Below are 14,702 nucleotides of genomic sequence, written 5' to 3'. Positions count from 1 at the left end.
GTCTACCATAAATCAGATGGCAATTAAAGTATACAATGATTATTAAGCAGTATAAGGGTTGGAATAGTTTGAAATATCTTTATGAATTTCTTTAATTAGCATAATTAACAAAAAGTACATCCTTACAAACACAGATTAAATACTTAGCCGACAGCAATTTTATACAACTCAAAAAACCTGCTAACCGTTATAATCTGTTAGTCGTTATTACTTTAGACAAAACACAATGTAGGATACATATCGTAGCAGGTAAGAGAAATATTCTGCGGTTTTTATTTCTGCGGTGCCGAAACTGACCGCAGAAAATGCAGAAATAAAGTCACCGCAGAAAAAAACACTTATACAGTATATATGAAAATATCAACACCTCTAGACCCTATACTGATGCATTGGTTACCTTTTTCTGGAGTTTCATATTGTGATGACAGGGAACATGTTTATTTTTGCTTATAATTCAAAAGAGTAAGAACATCAAAACACTCTGCAAAATAGGTCAAATCATTCATTTATATAATACTGCAGCAAATAACTAAAACTGAAAGAGGCTGCAGAATGTGACCCAAGATGTTAGCTGTTCAAAAGTTATATTTCTATCAATTAATTCTCTGTCATAAAAAAAAAATTTGTTTCATTTGCTGGAAAAGATATCTAACAATGAATACAAGCATTCTGAACTATTACTGAAAAAAAAAATTCAAGGCCATTTCCTGTTTCATTTCTTTATTTTGTTGGAATCAGTCCAAACCCTATATCACAACTACAAAAAAAAAATCCCTGAATTGAAGTTTCATTACTTCAACAATTTGTGGTATTGCTTAGCAACATAAAACAGGTCGTATAAAACCCCTCCAATATCTCTTTCCATCCATTTTAGGCATACAATGAAATGAATGCCTTCTTTAAATAGAGTCAATATTTCCTTGAACGTATCTTATTCAGATTAGAATAGAAAGTTATCCCTGGATGATATTCATACTCTAGCATTAATTCAACGATAAATTACTAAGTGTTTCCAATTGAAAATTAATTAAGAGTCAGAAGGATGGGTACCAGTCTGAAAAAAAAAATCACGATCCTCATGACATTTCAATTAGGGACATAAATTGTACATGCCAATGTATATGAACTAAATGAAAACCTGAGCAAGGAACTAGAGATATGCAACTGAGCAAGGAACCAGTGACAACAGGTGCCTGGGCAAGGAACCAGTGACAGGTGCCTGGGCAAGGAACCAGTGACAGGCACCTGAACAAGGAACAAGAGATGGGCACCTGAGCGAGGAAACAGTGACTGGCATCGGGCAAGGAACTAGTGACAAGCACCTAACAGTAGGGCTGTGCATTGCCATTTTTTTCTGTCACGATACTTGCATAACCAAACAATGCAATTCACAATATGTATTGCATACTTTGATAAAATGCGATGCATATTGCGATTCTTATGTTTTGATGCAATACGTATCACAATACTGACTTTCAGACTTTATCTATATAAAAAAAACTTGGTCATTTGTTCTCAGCATAATTACGAATATAATATAAAACTACTACAATAACAAAACAATAAACTCTTCAACTTGTTATTATAACTTATCTTCAAGTTTAAATTTGATCTTTTAACAATTTACAATACTTATTACTTAAGGATTTTTACTTTTTACTTCAGGATTAAAGGTATTTTTCATTATACCATAACTATTGGTGTATTGCGATACTTTCCCGCTATATCGATGCATCGGGTGGTGAAATATGTATTGCATTCTGATATATTGGAATTTATAAATTCATTATGATGCAGACATCGATGACAGGGCAGATCGCGATGTATCGATGCATCGATGAATCGTTACACCTCTACCTAACAGGCATCTAAAAGGCAAGGTTCCAGTAATGGGCACCTGGGCAAGGAACCAGTGACAAGCTCCTGGGCAAAGAATCAGTGACAAGCATCTGAACATACCGTAAAATTCCTAATAAACGCCCTTCCCCTAATAAAGGCCCTCCAAGGCCTTTTGATAAGGAAAACAATCTACTCATCAGTGCTGAACTCATAATTAAAGCCATAATTTTATTCAAATCATTCAAAATCCATAGTATTTTAAAGTAAACACAAATATGTATAATATGAACTTTAAAACCTTAACACTTTTTAATGTTATTACAAATACTTGCTAACACTAAATGTATTTACAGTGATTTTTGGATTTAGGGAAAACTGTGTTGTAATAATAGCCCCCCTTTTGGAAAATGTTTAGCCCCGGGGGCGTTTAATAGGAATTTTATGGTAAGAAGAGGCATGGAACCAGTAATGGGTACCTGGGCAAGGAACTAGTGCCAAGCATCTGAAAACAAGAGCACCGCTAGGCGGAGCATTATATGCCCGAAAGTGTTTTTTTTTTTTTAGTAAAGATGAAGCATTTGTAAGACATGGGACTAAAATAAAGTATTACCTCCTTCAAATAACAATCCTCCTTTGAAGTTTCAAAATTGTGGTCCAAATGGAACTTTAAGTTATGTCCCAGAAACTGTTTTCAATTCTAAGGTAAAGTGACCTTGACCTTTGACCTTGTGACCCCAAAATCATTAGGGGTCTTTTATCCAATATGGACAATCATACTATGAAGTTTTGAATATTGTGGGCTAAATGGAACTAAAGTTATGCTCAAGAAACTGTTTTCAATTTCTAAGTAATAGTGACCTTGACCTTTGACCTCAAAATCAATAGGGGTCTTCTACCCAATATGGACAATCATCATATGAAGTTTGAACACTGTGGGCCAAAATAGAACTTAAGTTATGCTCCGGAAACTGTTTTCAGTTCTAAGGTAATAGTTTACCTTGACCTTTGACCTTGTGACCCCAAAATCAATAGGGGTCTTCTACCAAATATGGACAATCATCCTATGAAGTTTGAACACTGCGGGCCAAATGGAACTTAAGTTATGCTCCAAAAAACTGTTTTTCAGTTTTAAGGTCATAGTGACCTTGACCTTTGACCTTATGACCCCAAAAATCAATAGGGGTCTTCTACCCAATATGGACAATCATCCTATGAAGTTTGAATATTGTGGGCCAAATGGAACTTAAGTTATGCTCCGGAAACCAAATTGCTAACGTTTTCAGTTTTAAGGTCATAGTGACCTTGACCTTTGACCTCATGACCCCAAAATCAATAGGGGTCTTCTACCCAATATGGACAATCATCCTATGAAGTTTGAATATTGTGGGCCAAATGGAACTTCAGTTATGCTCCGGAAACCAAATTGCTAACGGACAGACGGACAGACGGACGGACGTTCTCACAGGACAGTAATTATGTGGCTACTCTATTGTTCTCTCTATTGTTCTTTTAGCCACGCAAAAGAAAATAGCCACATAAAAGCATTACGGAATGAATGACATCAAAGAGAACCTATTGTCCCTCTAGCCACATAATTACTCTCCTGTGAGTGCGGACGGACGGACGGACAGACGGACGGACGGACAGACGGACGGACGCCAGGGGGTTTTAACATAATATGTCCGAAATTCTTTCGGGCATATAAAAAGCATTAGTAACAGGCATGTTAGCAAGAACCCAGTGAGAGGTACTTAGTCAACAACATTTCTCTTTGTAGGTATAAATGCTTGGGTTTTATGTCACACAGACACAGTATATGTAATATAGGTCTAGCTTTACTGGTGGAGGAAGACCTCAGGTGCCCTTCCGTGCATTATTTCAGGCACGAATGGATAGCTTCCTCATATGAAAGAATCCAAAGTCCCTGTTGGATTCGAACCCAATGCCATGAGAGGCAAGTGGTTTGAAGTCAACGATCTTAACCGCTCGGCCAAGGAATCCCCCAATGTAGATATGTTACATTCAAAACTCTACACACTATATGAACAATATGAATATAAGTGTCATCAAATAATGGACCAAATTTACTTGACCTGTAATAGGGAATGCAGCTTCAAATACATAGTTTTCATATTGTTTTATTCAAATTAGACATATAAAGCAAGAATTTTATAGATTTTTATAAATTTCTCCATAGAATTACTTTACTCAAAGATGAGCATTGTATATTTTTAACCATTAAGCATCCTAAAGGACTAGTACATCTTTTAATCTTGACAAAACCATTGATAAATTTTAGGGAAAACTTCAAAATATGTACTGGCTGAATAGCGAACAGTACTGAATACGAGATGTCTGCATGGCCGTGCCAGATGACCCTAGTCTGCACTGGTAGCGTGTGTGAAATCAGTTATTCTGGAGTAGGCTAGAAATTTATTTATCAATGACACGAAACAAAGAATGTCTCAGTTCTTCTTAAACATGTAAATAGGTCTGTGTGTCAAACATGGAATCATGATTAATAAACTACATATATTAATACATGTAATAATATGTCAATCCCAATTACCCGCGGGAATATTCATGAAACATTGTTAATTATTTCCTTGGAAATAAAATCTCACGAACTTTAAGATCTATCGTATTTCAAAGATGAGATCGGCAATATTCACGACAACGTGGGCACAAGTTGATTGTCATTGAATAGAATTCTACAAAACAATATAATATTGTATACCTTTATACCAGCATTTTTTGCCACTTCAAAACTTCCTGACTCTGCAAAGGCCATGTTTATTAAATAACAGAAACAAAAGACGGACAATAATGCATTCCTGTCCCACTCGACTAATATTTATTTTGTCAGGCTCCTATAATATATTAAGTCAGACTTTGTATTAAATTATGCTGTTTGTTAAGTGCCAGATAACATTTCGTGTTTGATTAATGCCCATGTTTTTCAACTAAAATCATTGTCCTCCATGACGTTATTACAAAACAAGCATGTGAACTTAAGTAGACTTACAGAGATATCAGATTTGACAAAATGCTTAATTCAAGCTTTATTTCATAAAACCAGATTTTGTATTTGTATCTAAATTCAACAATTTCAAGATGATTCAGACATATTTATGAAACAAGGATGCTGAGTTACATAGAAAAATTAGATTCTGACAAAAACAGTTTGTTTAAACACTTTTATTCAAGCTATAATTCATGGAACAAGATTTTGTACAAAAAATTTCTGAGATGAGCTCAGATAGAAACTAAATACTAGGCCAATAATACTCCTTTATAATAAAAGTATAAACATAAAGTACAAAAACAAAACCTTTTTGATTTAAGCACTGCAATTTAAAACTTGGAAATTCAGTAACTCATCACTTAAAACCAGTCAATTTGAGATCAATAATGAAAGACAAATGGAACGATAACACAGATTCTTCATCTCAAAATCATAAGAAATATTTGCCCAAGTCTCTTATCACTGATTCGCTTCCTTTCCTGCAAAATTAAGATTTCCCTGAGATAAATAGACATCATTCAGATTAACCCTAATATCAACCAATAAAACTTTGTTGTTTTGTAATGAATTTATAGCTTTCAAGGGAGATAATCAAATTTATAAACAAATAAAATATTTAATGAAAGTTCAGTTCCCTGACAATGTAAAACATGCACACTTTGACATTTTTTTATTTCTTTTTTGGATTCTCTGTAAAAAGATGAACACTATTATACAGGTGATAGATAATTAACCCTAAGAGCACTGACAGGTTTGATAACAGATCTACATGTATCTATGCCATTAACACAGAATTAGGCATTCTTGCATATAAGATCTCTTAAACTATTATTTATTAATAAGACTTTTACAGGATTGTGTAAATGTTTTACGAAAAATATATTCAAGTGTAATTACCAAAAATTTCCTTGAAATCAGTAAATTTTCTTCAATGAAAGTATTTTACTTAAAGATGAGCATAGTTTTTCTTTAATTATCTTCTTGAAAAACACATAAAAATCTTAGTAAATATTGTTGCGACTGTTTTTAAATTTTCTCAAATGTTAGACCAGAACTACATCATCTTAATACATAGAGGGTATTCAAAAATTTTCTATAAATAAATACAAGATTTATACATGATTTCATTGAGTGGCATGAAAATAAATATTTCATGAGTGGTGTTAGTTGACTTTTTTTTTTACAGTAAATTATGTGTTAACTAGATTGATCACAGAGAACTATAAATAGTAACACAATATTTTTCAGCACTACAGGATGCCTGGGAGTTACCACAAAAGAATTTTTGTATGGATTATTTTTATTCTGTTTATTAAATGTACTTTTAAACATTACAGTCTGGAGAAACAACAACAGTTGTAGACTATTGTGAATTTTCTTCAAAAGATTTTGAAAAAAAATTACTGATGCAAAAGTTTGGCCTAAATTACACTTCCGGTAGAATATGATGTTAACTAGAAATGTGTCCATAGGACACAGATGCCCCCACACGCCACTGTTCTGTCAATCTTATGACTCTAGGTCAAATATTTTTTGGACTACATGTGCCACAAGTTGAAAACTAAAAATCAACATAATTCTGTTAAATTTGGTCGCAGCAAAAATTCCTTCCTTTACTACCATCTACACATTAAGGTTGTTCATCCCTGGAAGTTTAAGCAAAATCTGCCATTAGGTTTAAGAGGAGTTGCGTTCACAAAATTTCTACATAGTATATAGTGAAAAAATCAACAAAGGGCCATAATTCTGCTAAATTTGGTCGCAGCAAAAATTCCTTCCTTTACTTCCATCTACACATTAAGGGTTGTTCATCCCTGGAAGTTTAAGCAAAATCTGCCATCCGGTTTAAGAGGAGTTGCGTTCACAAGATTTCGGGATGTACGGACAGACATACATACGGACGGACAGACAGACAAGTGCAACGCTATATGCTCCCACTTTGTGGGGGCATAAAAATCAGACTGAGAAGAATCATTGATAAAAGCTAAAGTTTATAATCACTGATAAGAACTGAAGTCATGATGATTAACATAAAAAGTTACTTTTTAATATGCATTCACCTTTAAATAATCTCTGATTAGAGATTAACAAAATGAAAATGGCAGACAAGATATTCGGATACACCAGGAACACTTAGTTGATATGTTGAATACCACCAAAATACATGCGTATCTAATTAACTGTACAAAATACCAAAATATCATTAGCCAGCTAGAAGAGCAGGCCCTCTGCAAAGCAAGTAATAACAGGGCTCCAGATAATTTTTTAGGGCAATGAGTATTTACTCATTGATTTTTTTGTGAATGAGTAAAACTTGAAATCTGAAATTTGGCAGGAGTATTTTTACTCCTTAAAATGTATGTAAAAGAGTAAATCATTTATTATGCTTCCATGCTTATTGTATTATTATACTTGTAATACAAGATAAGTCATTTCCTTTGCTTTTTGGACTCCCATGGTTTTTAATCTTGCATTTCCAAACAGCATAAGTTTTATCTGAACCTGAGGCATGTTTCTGTTGCTCATACGTGGCAGCGCTAATTATTGTATTACTTATAATCTTCACAATTACTTTTGGGTCGATTTTTTTTGGCTGAAAATACAAGTCAATCGTTTTAACTTTTGACAGCGACATTGTACCATATGTTTATAAAATTGCGTTAATTCCACCACCTTACTATACATACGATAACAACCGATGATAGTCGGAACTACAGAAAGTTACCGTTAGACGCTTTGGGGTAATTGCAGAGCATTCATACAAAGTTAATTCAACCACCATACTATACATATGATAACAACCGATGATGGTCGGAACTACAGGAAGTTACCGGTAGACGCTTTGGGGTAATTGCAGAGCATTCATACAAAGTTAATTCCACCACCATACTATACATACGATAACAACCAATGATGGTCGGAACTACAGGAAGTTACCGGTAGATGCTTGCAAAGTGTTCAGACGAAATTAAAAATAAGATTATAACCGAGTTTACTTTCGGTTACGTTTACGCGAAAGAAATGTTTCTCGATGCGTAACCTGAATTTTGTGTGCGTTTTCATACGCTTAAATTTTGTTTTGAATGCGTAAATGTGTTATTTCCATGCGTAATTTACGCGTATACGCATCTTATCTGGAGCCCTGTATAAAGGTAATGCAAGTATCTTCAAAGTGATGGTTTTGAAAACTTTTGCCAGAAGTGCAGCAAAATTATGCTCATCATCGGAGGTTATTTTGGCTCCCTGTCCTATTACATTTGAGGCATGCTGAAATCAGTACCAGCAGGTTACCTGCATTATTATTTATCTGAACACACCCGGAATTATTTTCCCTGGTTTCCGGTCTTATTATGCTTCCCATTCAAAATTACATTCGGAATCCCTTGCAGATTACCATTAATCATTCCAAATACAAAGTTTCATGAAAGTACTCCTGAAAGTACGCGTTCACGATGGTCAGATAAATAAATCGCGAAATTTGTCAAATTTTGACTGATTCAGATATTTTGTACTGTTTTTGTTAAATGTGTGTTCCTCACCTTTATTATCTTATTATTTTTGTTAGATTATAGTCAAAATAATTATATGATATACAAGGGCAGTGATATTTCTAGTGCCAATTTTTATGTAATACTCATAAATTTGATAAGCTTCCCGCAGGGGTTCCACTAACACTCGAAATTCATGGGTAAAAACGAAGCACCAATGACGTTTTTGAAGGGTCAAAAGAATTTTTCCTTATAATATATATTATATGAGCCGTGTCACGACAAAACCAACATAATGGGTTTGCGAACAGCATAGATCCAGACCAGCCTGCGCGTCCGCGCAGTCTGATCAGGATCCATGCTGTTCGCTTACAAACCCTATAACAAGTAGAGAAACTGATAGCAAACAGCATGGATCCTGATCAGACTGTGCGGATGCGCAGGCTGGTCTGGATCTATGCTGTTCGCAAACCCATTATGTTGGTTTTGTCATGACGCGGCTCATATATAAAATTTGACCCTTGGATTGAAATTCTCAAGGGTCAAAATGAGCATTTTTGAAATTTCAGGGGTCAAAACCCTGTTTCAAGGGTCAAATGAAACCCCTGTGCGGTGTATTCCAAAAACAGTTCAATCATATCTTTTCGGCTTAAGAATAAAATTGTCGATAATCTGATTGAAAACTGAAGTGGTGCATGAAATCCTGAACACTGCGGAATGACACCTTTACAATAAATAGTGTACAGTTAAAAATGAATGATTTTTTTTATCTGACTTCCCCATTCCTAGGCTTTGCCTAGTTTTATATATGGGAAATTCAAAGGTTTCATTCGTTATTTCAGGTCAGGGAATTCCCCAGGAATTTTTTTAAGCGCTACATTTTTTGAATTAGACGGGGGTGGGTGCGGGAGGGGGTCTTGACCCCCATACCGCATGTCGAAATTTTTTGCCATTTTAGGTGTCAATATACTGCTGTGGGCTGTTTTAAAACAAATAATGAAAGCTTTTCACTTGATAAACATTTTCTTAATTTTTATTATTTATTTTTTCCATATCCAACAATTCAAATAAATAAACAATTATATATAAACACAAGTTCACAACATGTGATCAACATTTATATGTATGTGTGTGTCCCATTTAAATGAGTATATTTCAGTTTTTTTTTTTTCTTCATTAACATCATTAAAAGTGGGCCTGTCTTCTAGGTTTGTTGTCCTTCCATGCCTTGACTGCCTTCTCAAAGTTGAAAGATTCTAATGGGGGTCCTTGAAGGGAGACGGCAAGAAGATAGTTTAGAACTTAAACAGAGAGACAATTCCTGTTTTCAGTCTTAACTCTCTTCAGGCAGCTGAATCCTCGCTCACAATCTGAAATTAATAATCATTTATGTTAACCTCATGTCATTTATTTATTTTGTTTGTTTGCTATGAATTTTTGAAAATTTAAAACTTCTAGCCTGTTTAAACTTAACGAAGTCAAAAAAAATTATATTTGAGATGTTGAAAAACTTCTAGCAAAGTGTTACACATCTGCAACTGTCATTGGAATTTCATTAATGTTCAAGAATTAATCAATTTAATAATAATTACCTGCAGTAGAGGTTGGGAGGAGGAGAACCACAGCAGCAATTCTTTAAAGAGCTGGACGACTGGTAGAAAGGTTGCCAGTAATCCAGATCATGGTCTGGTCGGCTGACTGATCAATCCCCTCTAGACTGGCACGTACCTGGTGCCAGTGGCTGCGGCACTGCTCCATATCTACACCAAAGTGCCTGGCCAGCCCCTGTATGTCCTGACAAACCAATGCTAAGGGGCATGGACAGTAGATTGCACTTCACAAAGCTGTCCATCTGCAAAATTATTTTTTTTTTCATTTTGGGGATTCAGTTAACAGAAACAGTTTACAAGATATTTTTACTCTTTTTTTTTCAATTAAAAAAGAAAATGACCAATGTCTCTAAGTGGGATTGTTGATGTAAAGTTTTTGTTATTGTTTTCACTCAGTTGCAAGTTGATAATAAACAGTCGTAAATGTTTTCAATGTTAAAGTAGCCATCAACCAAATTTATTCTGAATATCTATGCAGTTTAATCCAAGTAAAATAGGATTATCATGTATATATTAAATAGCAAAATGATACTGAGACAGTTTCAACGACATTGCTCACAAAAACTCTTTTATTGATAGTGAACTAGGCTTCCCTTATTCATGTTAGACATATTATTTTTTGAAATCTTAATACTACAGTACTGCTTAGACGTTACGGTCGTAAGAAAGTGAAAGATGAAATTAAACATTACACTTATATCAAGACAATTAACCCATTCATCCCTAAATATCAAACTGTTATATCGCAAGTCAATTAATGCCAATTATACTATCAAAACAATAAAATGTATTTCACCTACCTGATACATGTAAATATCACACATGCCGCGGTTAAATTGCACCCATCTCAATACACGGTAATTGACAACACCTGAAAGTGCACCAACAGTCGTCTGCAGACATCGATGACAGGTGTCTGTGACGTCACACAGTCTCAAGGCAATCAGTGTATCGGTTGTGTATACGCCTCGGGTAATTATCTACACAGGACATGTGTATTGGCTTGTTTATTTGGCTAATTGGGGTTAACTTATAGACACAATAGAAAGGAATATCGGTCATTTTTTAAAGCGCTATGATAATTTTAAGCGCATCGGGATTTCTTGTTCTGAAATTTTAGCGCATCGGTGCCGATGCGCTAAAAGCGTCTGGGGAATTCCCTGCAGGTACAACTACTATTTTTACCCGTAACACTTTACGATTAATACGAAAAGTTGCAATTTTTATTGGAATAACCCGCCTTTTATCATTTAGTAACATAAAAAATGGCAGTGCTCATCCAAATATGGCACTGAAAATTTCGCTGATAGGTATTTTTTCACTTGTTTTAAATTTTACTTCCTTTTCCGGGGAAGTCAAAGACCGGGCCTGCGAAGCGGGTCCGGGCTTTGGCTTGCCTGGCTATAGACTACACGTGTATATTTAAAAGAAAATCAAATAAAATACAATTAAAAAATATATAGAATTCTATACCTATCAATGAAATTTTCAGTGTCAGTTCTAGTTGGGCGCCGCCATTTACAATATAACTCAATGATAATAGAAGGGGTATTCCGATAACGGAACAAATCTCAACTTTTTGGATTAATACGGGGAAGTCAAAGACCGGGCCCGCAAAGCGGGTCCGGGCTTTGGTTTGCCCGGCTATAGACTACATGTGTATATTTAAAAGAAAATCAAATAAAAAACAATTAAAAAATATATAGAATTCTATACCTATCAATGAAATTTTCAGTGTCAGTTCTAGTCGGGCGCCGCCATTTACAATGTAACTCAATGATAAAAGGCGGGGTATTCCGATAACGGAACAAATCTCAACTTTTCGGATAAATGATAATCGTCGAGTGTTCCGAGTGAAAACGGAAGCGGTGCATGTAATACGGGGAAGTCAAAGACCGGCCCGCAAAGCGGGTCCGGGCTTTGGTTTGCCCGGCTATAGACTACATGTGTATACTTAAAAGAAAATCAAATAAAAAACAATTAAAAAATATATAGAATTCTATACCTATCAATGAAATTTTCAGTGTCACTTCTAGATAGGCGCCGCCATTTACAATGTAACTCAATGATAAAAGGCGGTGTATTCTGATAACGTAACATATCTCAACTTTTCGGATTAATAATAATCGTCGAGTGTTCCGAGTGAAAACGGAAGTGGGTACATATAATACCGAATGACCCCTTTAAAACGGAAAAATGAAAGGATTTTTTACCGACTTCCCCGTTCATAGGCTTTGCCTAATTTCATATTACCGAATGACACCTTTAAAACGGAGAATGAAAGGAATTTTTAACAACTTCCCCGTTCATAGGATTTGCCTAATTTCATATTAATAATCGTCGAGTGTTCTGAGTGAAAACGGAAGCGATGCATTAAATACCGAATGACACCTTTAAAACGGAAAGAATGAAACTAATTTTTTAACGACTTCCCCGTTCATAGGCTTTGCCTAATTTCATATTACATGTGTAGTCTATAGCCGGGAAAGCCAAAGCCCAGGCCCGCGGTATTTGACTTCCCCGTATTATCTACAGACACTTTGTTATACTTGGCCTTCATTAGTGTTCCAAGTCAATACCTTATCAAAATATTTGTTTATAACTGTCGCGAAAATAAGTGACAAAAATAATAAACCCAATTGTTAACGTATTAGGATTCAATGACACCACTTTGTTGAAATTTCATGGATTCCAACATATTCAAGCAATACCATTACGGCCAACTTGGTGATATTTATCATTTCAGGGAATAACAAAATCGGAAATTCAGAAAATAATTTTCACCTCATCGGACGACGCCATTTTTTGTTGGCATGTTTGATTGACATAAGGTCAGACTATCGTATTAATTTTCCCATAGATTTACAGTGCAAGAAATGACCACTAAACCAGCCTTTAATATTCGGCATAATCTTTTTTCTTCTAATTTTCTTTTTTATGGTACCTTTTTGATGGTTTAACATCACATTGTATTTTGTATAGGTTAGTGTTTGTAGCGTCTTTCAAATAGAATTCCCCTGGTGTTATATAGTAGTAAGCATTTACAAAATAACAGCACACTTACCAATGTATGCATGACCGTTGATAAAAATAATTTCAAACACTCGATCAATTTACTCGTCTGAATAATAGTTTTTTTTTATACATGTCTATTTAATTTTTATTTTATATATAATAGCGATTTTCCAAAGAAAAGTGTTATTAAAATGCTGCCTTCTATTGTACAAAAAATAATTTCAAACACTAATATTCAATAAAAATGTTTTCCATCAAAGAATGAATCCATTTAAGATATTTAAGAGGTCAGTACAATTTAAATTTATTTAAAATTTTAACTGTCATAAAAATATGACCAATCATTTCATCTTAATAAAAATCTTTAAAACACTAGTTATTAAAATGCGATTCCTTTAATATTGTCTTTATAAAACTCGCCACCTTTTTAATTTACAAATCATAATTTTCAATTTCTTTGTTTTAGAGCTTTTGCAAAGAAAATGGAAAAACAAAGATAGTTAAATCTGGTGTGCTTAGTAACACATCTATTTGCCAATATCTGTGACTATTAATTTCATTAGACCTTTGGAAAGTAATAAACCAATCAATTATGCAGTTTAAATGAAGGACAAAACCCCACATGTCAAAACCCCACACCTCAAAATTTCATAGAGTGGACAAAACCCCACACCTTCAATTTTGTAGAGTTGACATTACCCCACACCTTATAATAATTTGTTATAAAACCATACAATTCATATTATTTTGATCTTGTTAGAAAAAAATAAAACAGAATATTTACTGAAAATTTGTTATAGCTACTTTAATTATTTTACATAGTTCCTAAATTTGATCATGATAGTTAATGGTATGTTATATCTTATTTCAATATACAATACATTATGATTAAATGATAATAGACTATACAAATATTACAAACTGTTTAATAAAAATCAAAGGATAAGCATCCAAATATTACAAATTGTTATATAAAAATCAAAGGGTAAATATTCATTAATCTTAATTAGCATTAATCATTCAAATATCAACAATTTCACTTATTTTATTGTCAGTCACAGGTCTATACATATAATTATAAAAGGTGTGGGGTTATGTCCACTCTGTAAAATCGAAGGTGTGGGGTTTTGTCCACTCTATAAAATTAAGGTGTGGGTTTTTTTTGTCCACTCTATAAAATTTTGAGATGTGTGGTTTTAACGTGTGGGGTTTTGTCCGTCTTTCAGTTTAAACATTGAAGTCATTCAAGCTTGTGATAGATAAAGATCTCTGCCAAGCCTAGAAGGCAGGAGATTAACAACTGGATGACAGCAAAAGGGAGTACAATACAGCCAATAAAGTTTGAAACTGACAAAACGTATCTTTAGGCCGAGCTGGGGGCTGCAGCCCTGAAGCCCGGGCGTGAATCCGCCACTAAATCCCCTGTCCATCTAATCTTCAAGTTTCCTCGAATTAACCCGACTTCAATAGTTCAATAGTACATTGTTCATAATATTTAATTAAATCAGATTAATATTGCGCCGATTATTTTGCAACACGTCACAATGTTCTTGCTGATATAGATTCCACTCTTTATGGTATACTAAATTAAGCCTCATTGGCTGGTACAGAATAGGTTTGGTGGACGGGAGAAGTGGTTGACATGTGATGGGAGCTAAATTTTTGAGTATTTGTCAATCAAACGGTTCTACTTCTAGCATATTTTGATATGCTTCCTGTGCCATT

The 14,702-nt window shown here is 34.4% G+C and overlaps 1 protein-coding gene and 1 long non-coding RNA gene across 2 annotated transcripts in view; both read right to left on the bottom strand.

The window, feature by feature from the left end:
• Positions 1-12,792, bottom strand: part of LOC132723868 (uncharacterized protein DDB_G0283697-like) — a 54,317-nt gene extending 41,525 nt beyond the window's left edge. Inside the window, exon 1 of the mRNA XM_060708672.1 lies at positions 12,747-12,792. Coding sequence (XP_060564655.1) covers positions 12,747-12,764 — 18 coding nt within the window. The 5' untranslated portion in view covers positions 12,765-12,792. The remainder of the gene's footprint in view (positions 1-12,746) is intronic.
• LOC132723870 (uncharacterized) lies at positions 9,370-11,128 on the bottom strand. The gene is made up of 3 exons (XR_009624803.1): positions 10,763-11,128; positions 9,945-10,204; positions 9,370-9,722 (listed from the first exon to the last, which is right to left on the bottom strand). It is a non-coding gene; the product is annotated as an uncharacterized LOC132723870 (long non-coding RNA).
• Positions 12,793-14,702: the final 1,910 nt, after the last annotated feature.

This window comes from Ruditapes philippinarum, unplaced genomic scaffold (genome assembly GCF_026571515.1).
Source record: "Ruditapes philippinarum isolate M1 unplaced genomic scaffold, ASM2657151v2 ctg1002_1_1_1_1, whole genome shotgun sequence".
Classification (NCBI taxonomy): Eukaryota; Metazoa; Mollusca; class Bivalvia; order Venerida; family Veneridae; genus Ruditapes; species Ruditapes philippinarum.
The sequence above is the reverse complement of the archived record's forward strand: the minus strand, read 5'-3'. Positions and strand labels throughout refer to the sequence as shown.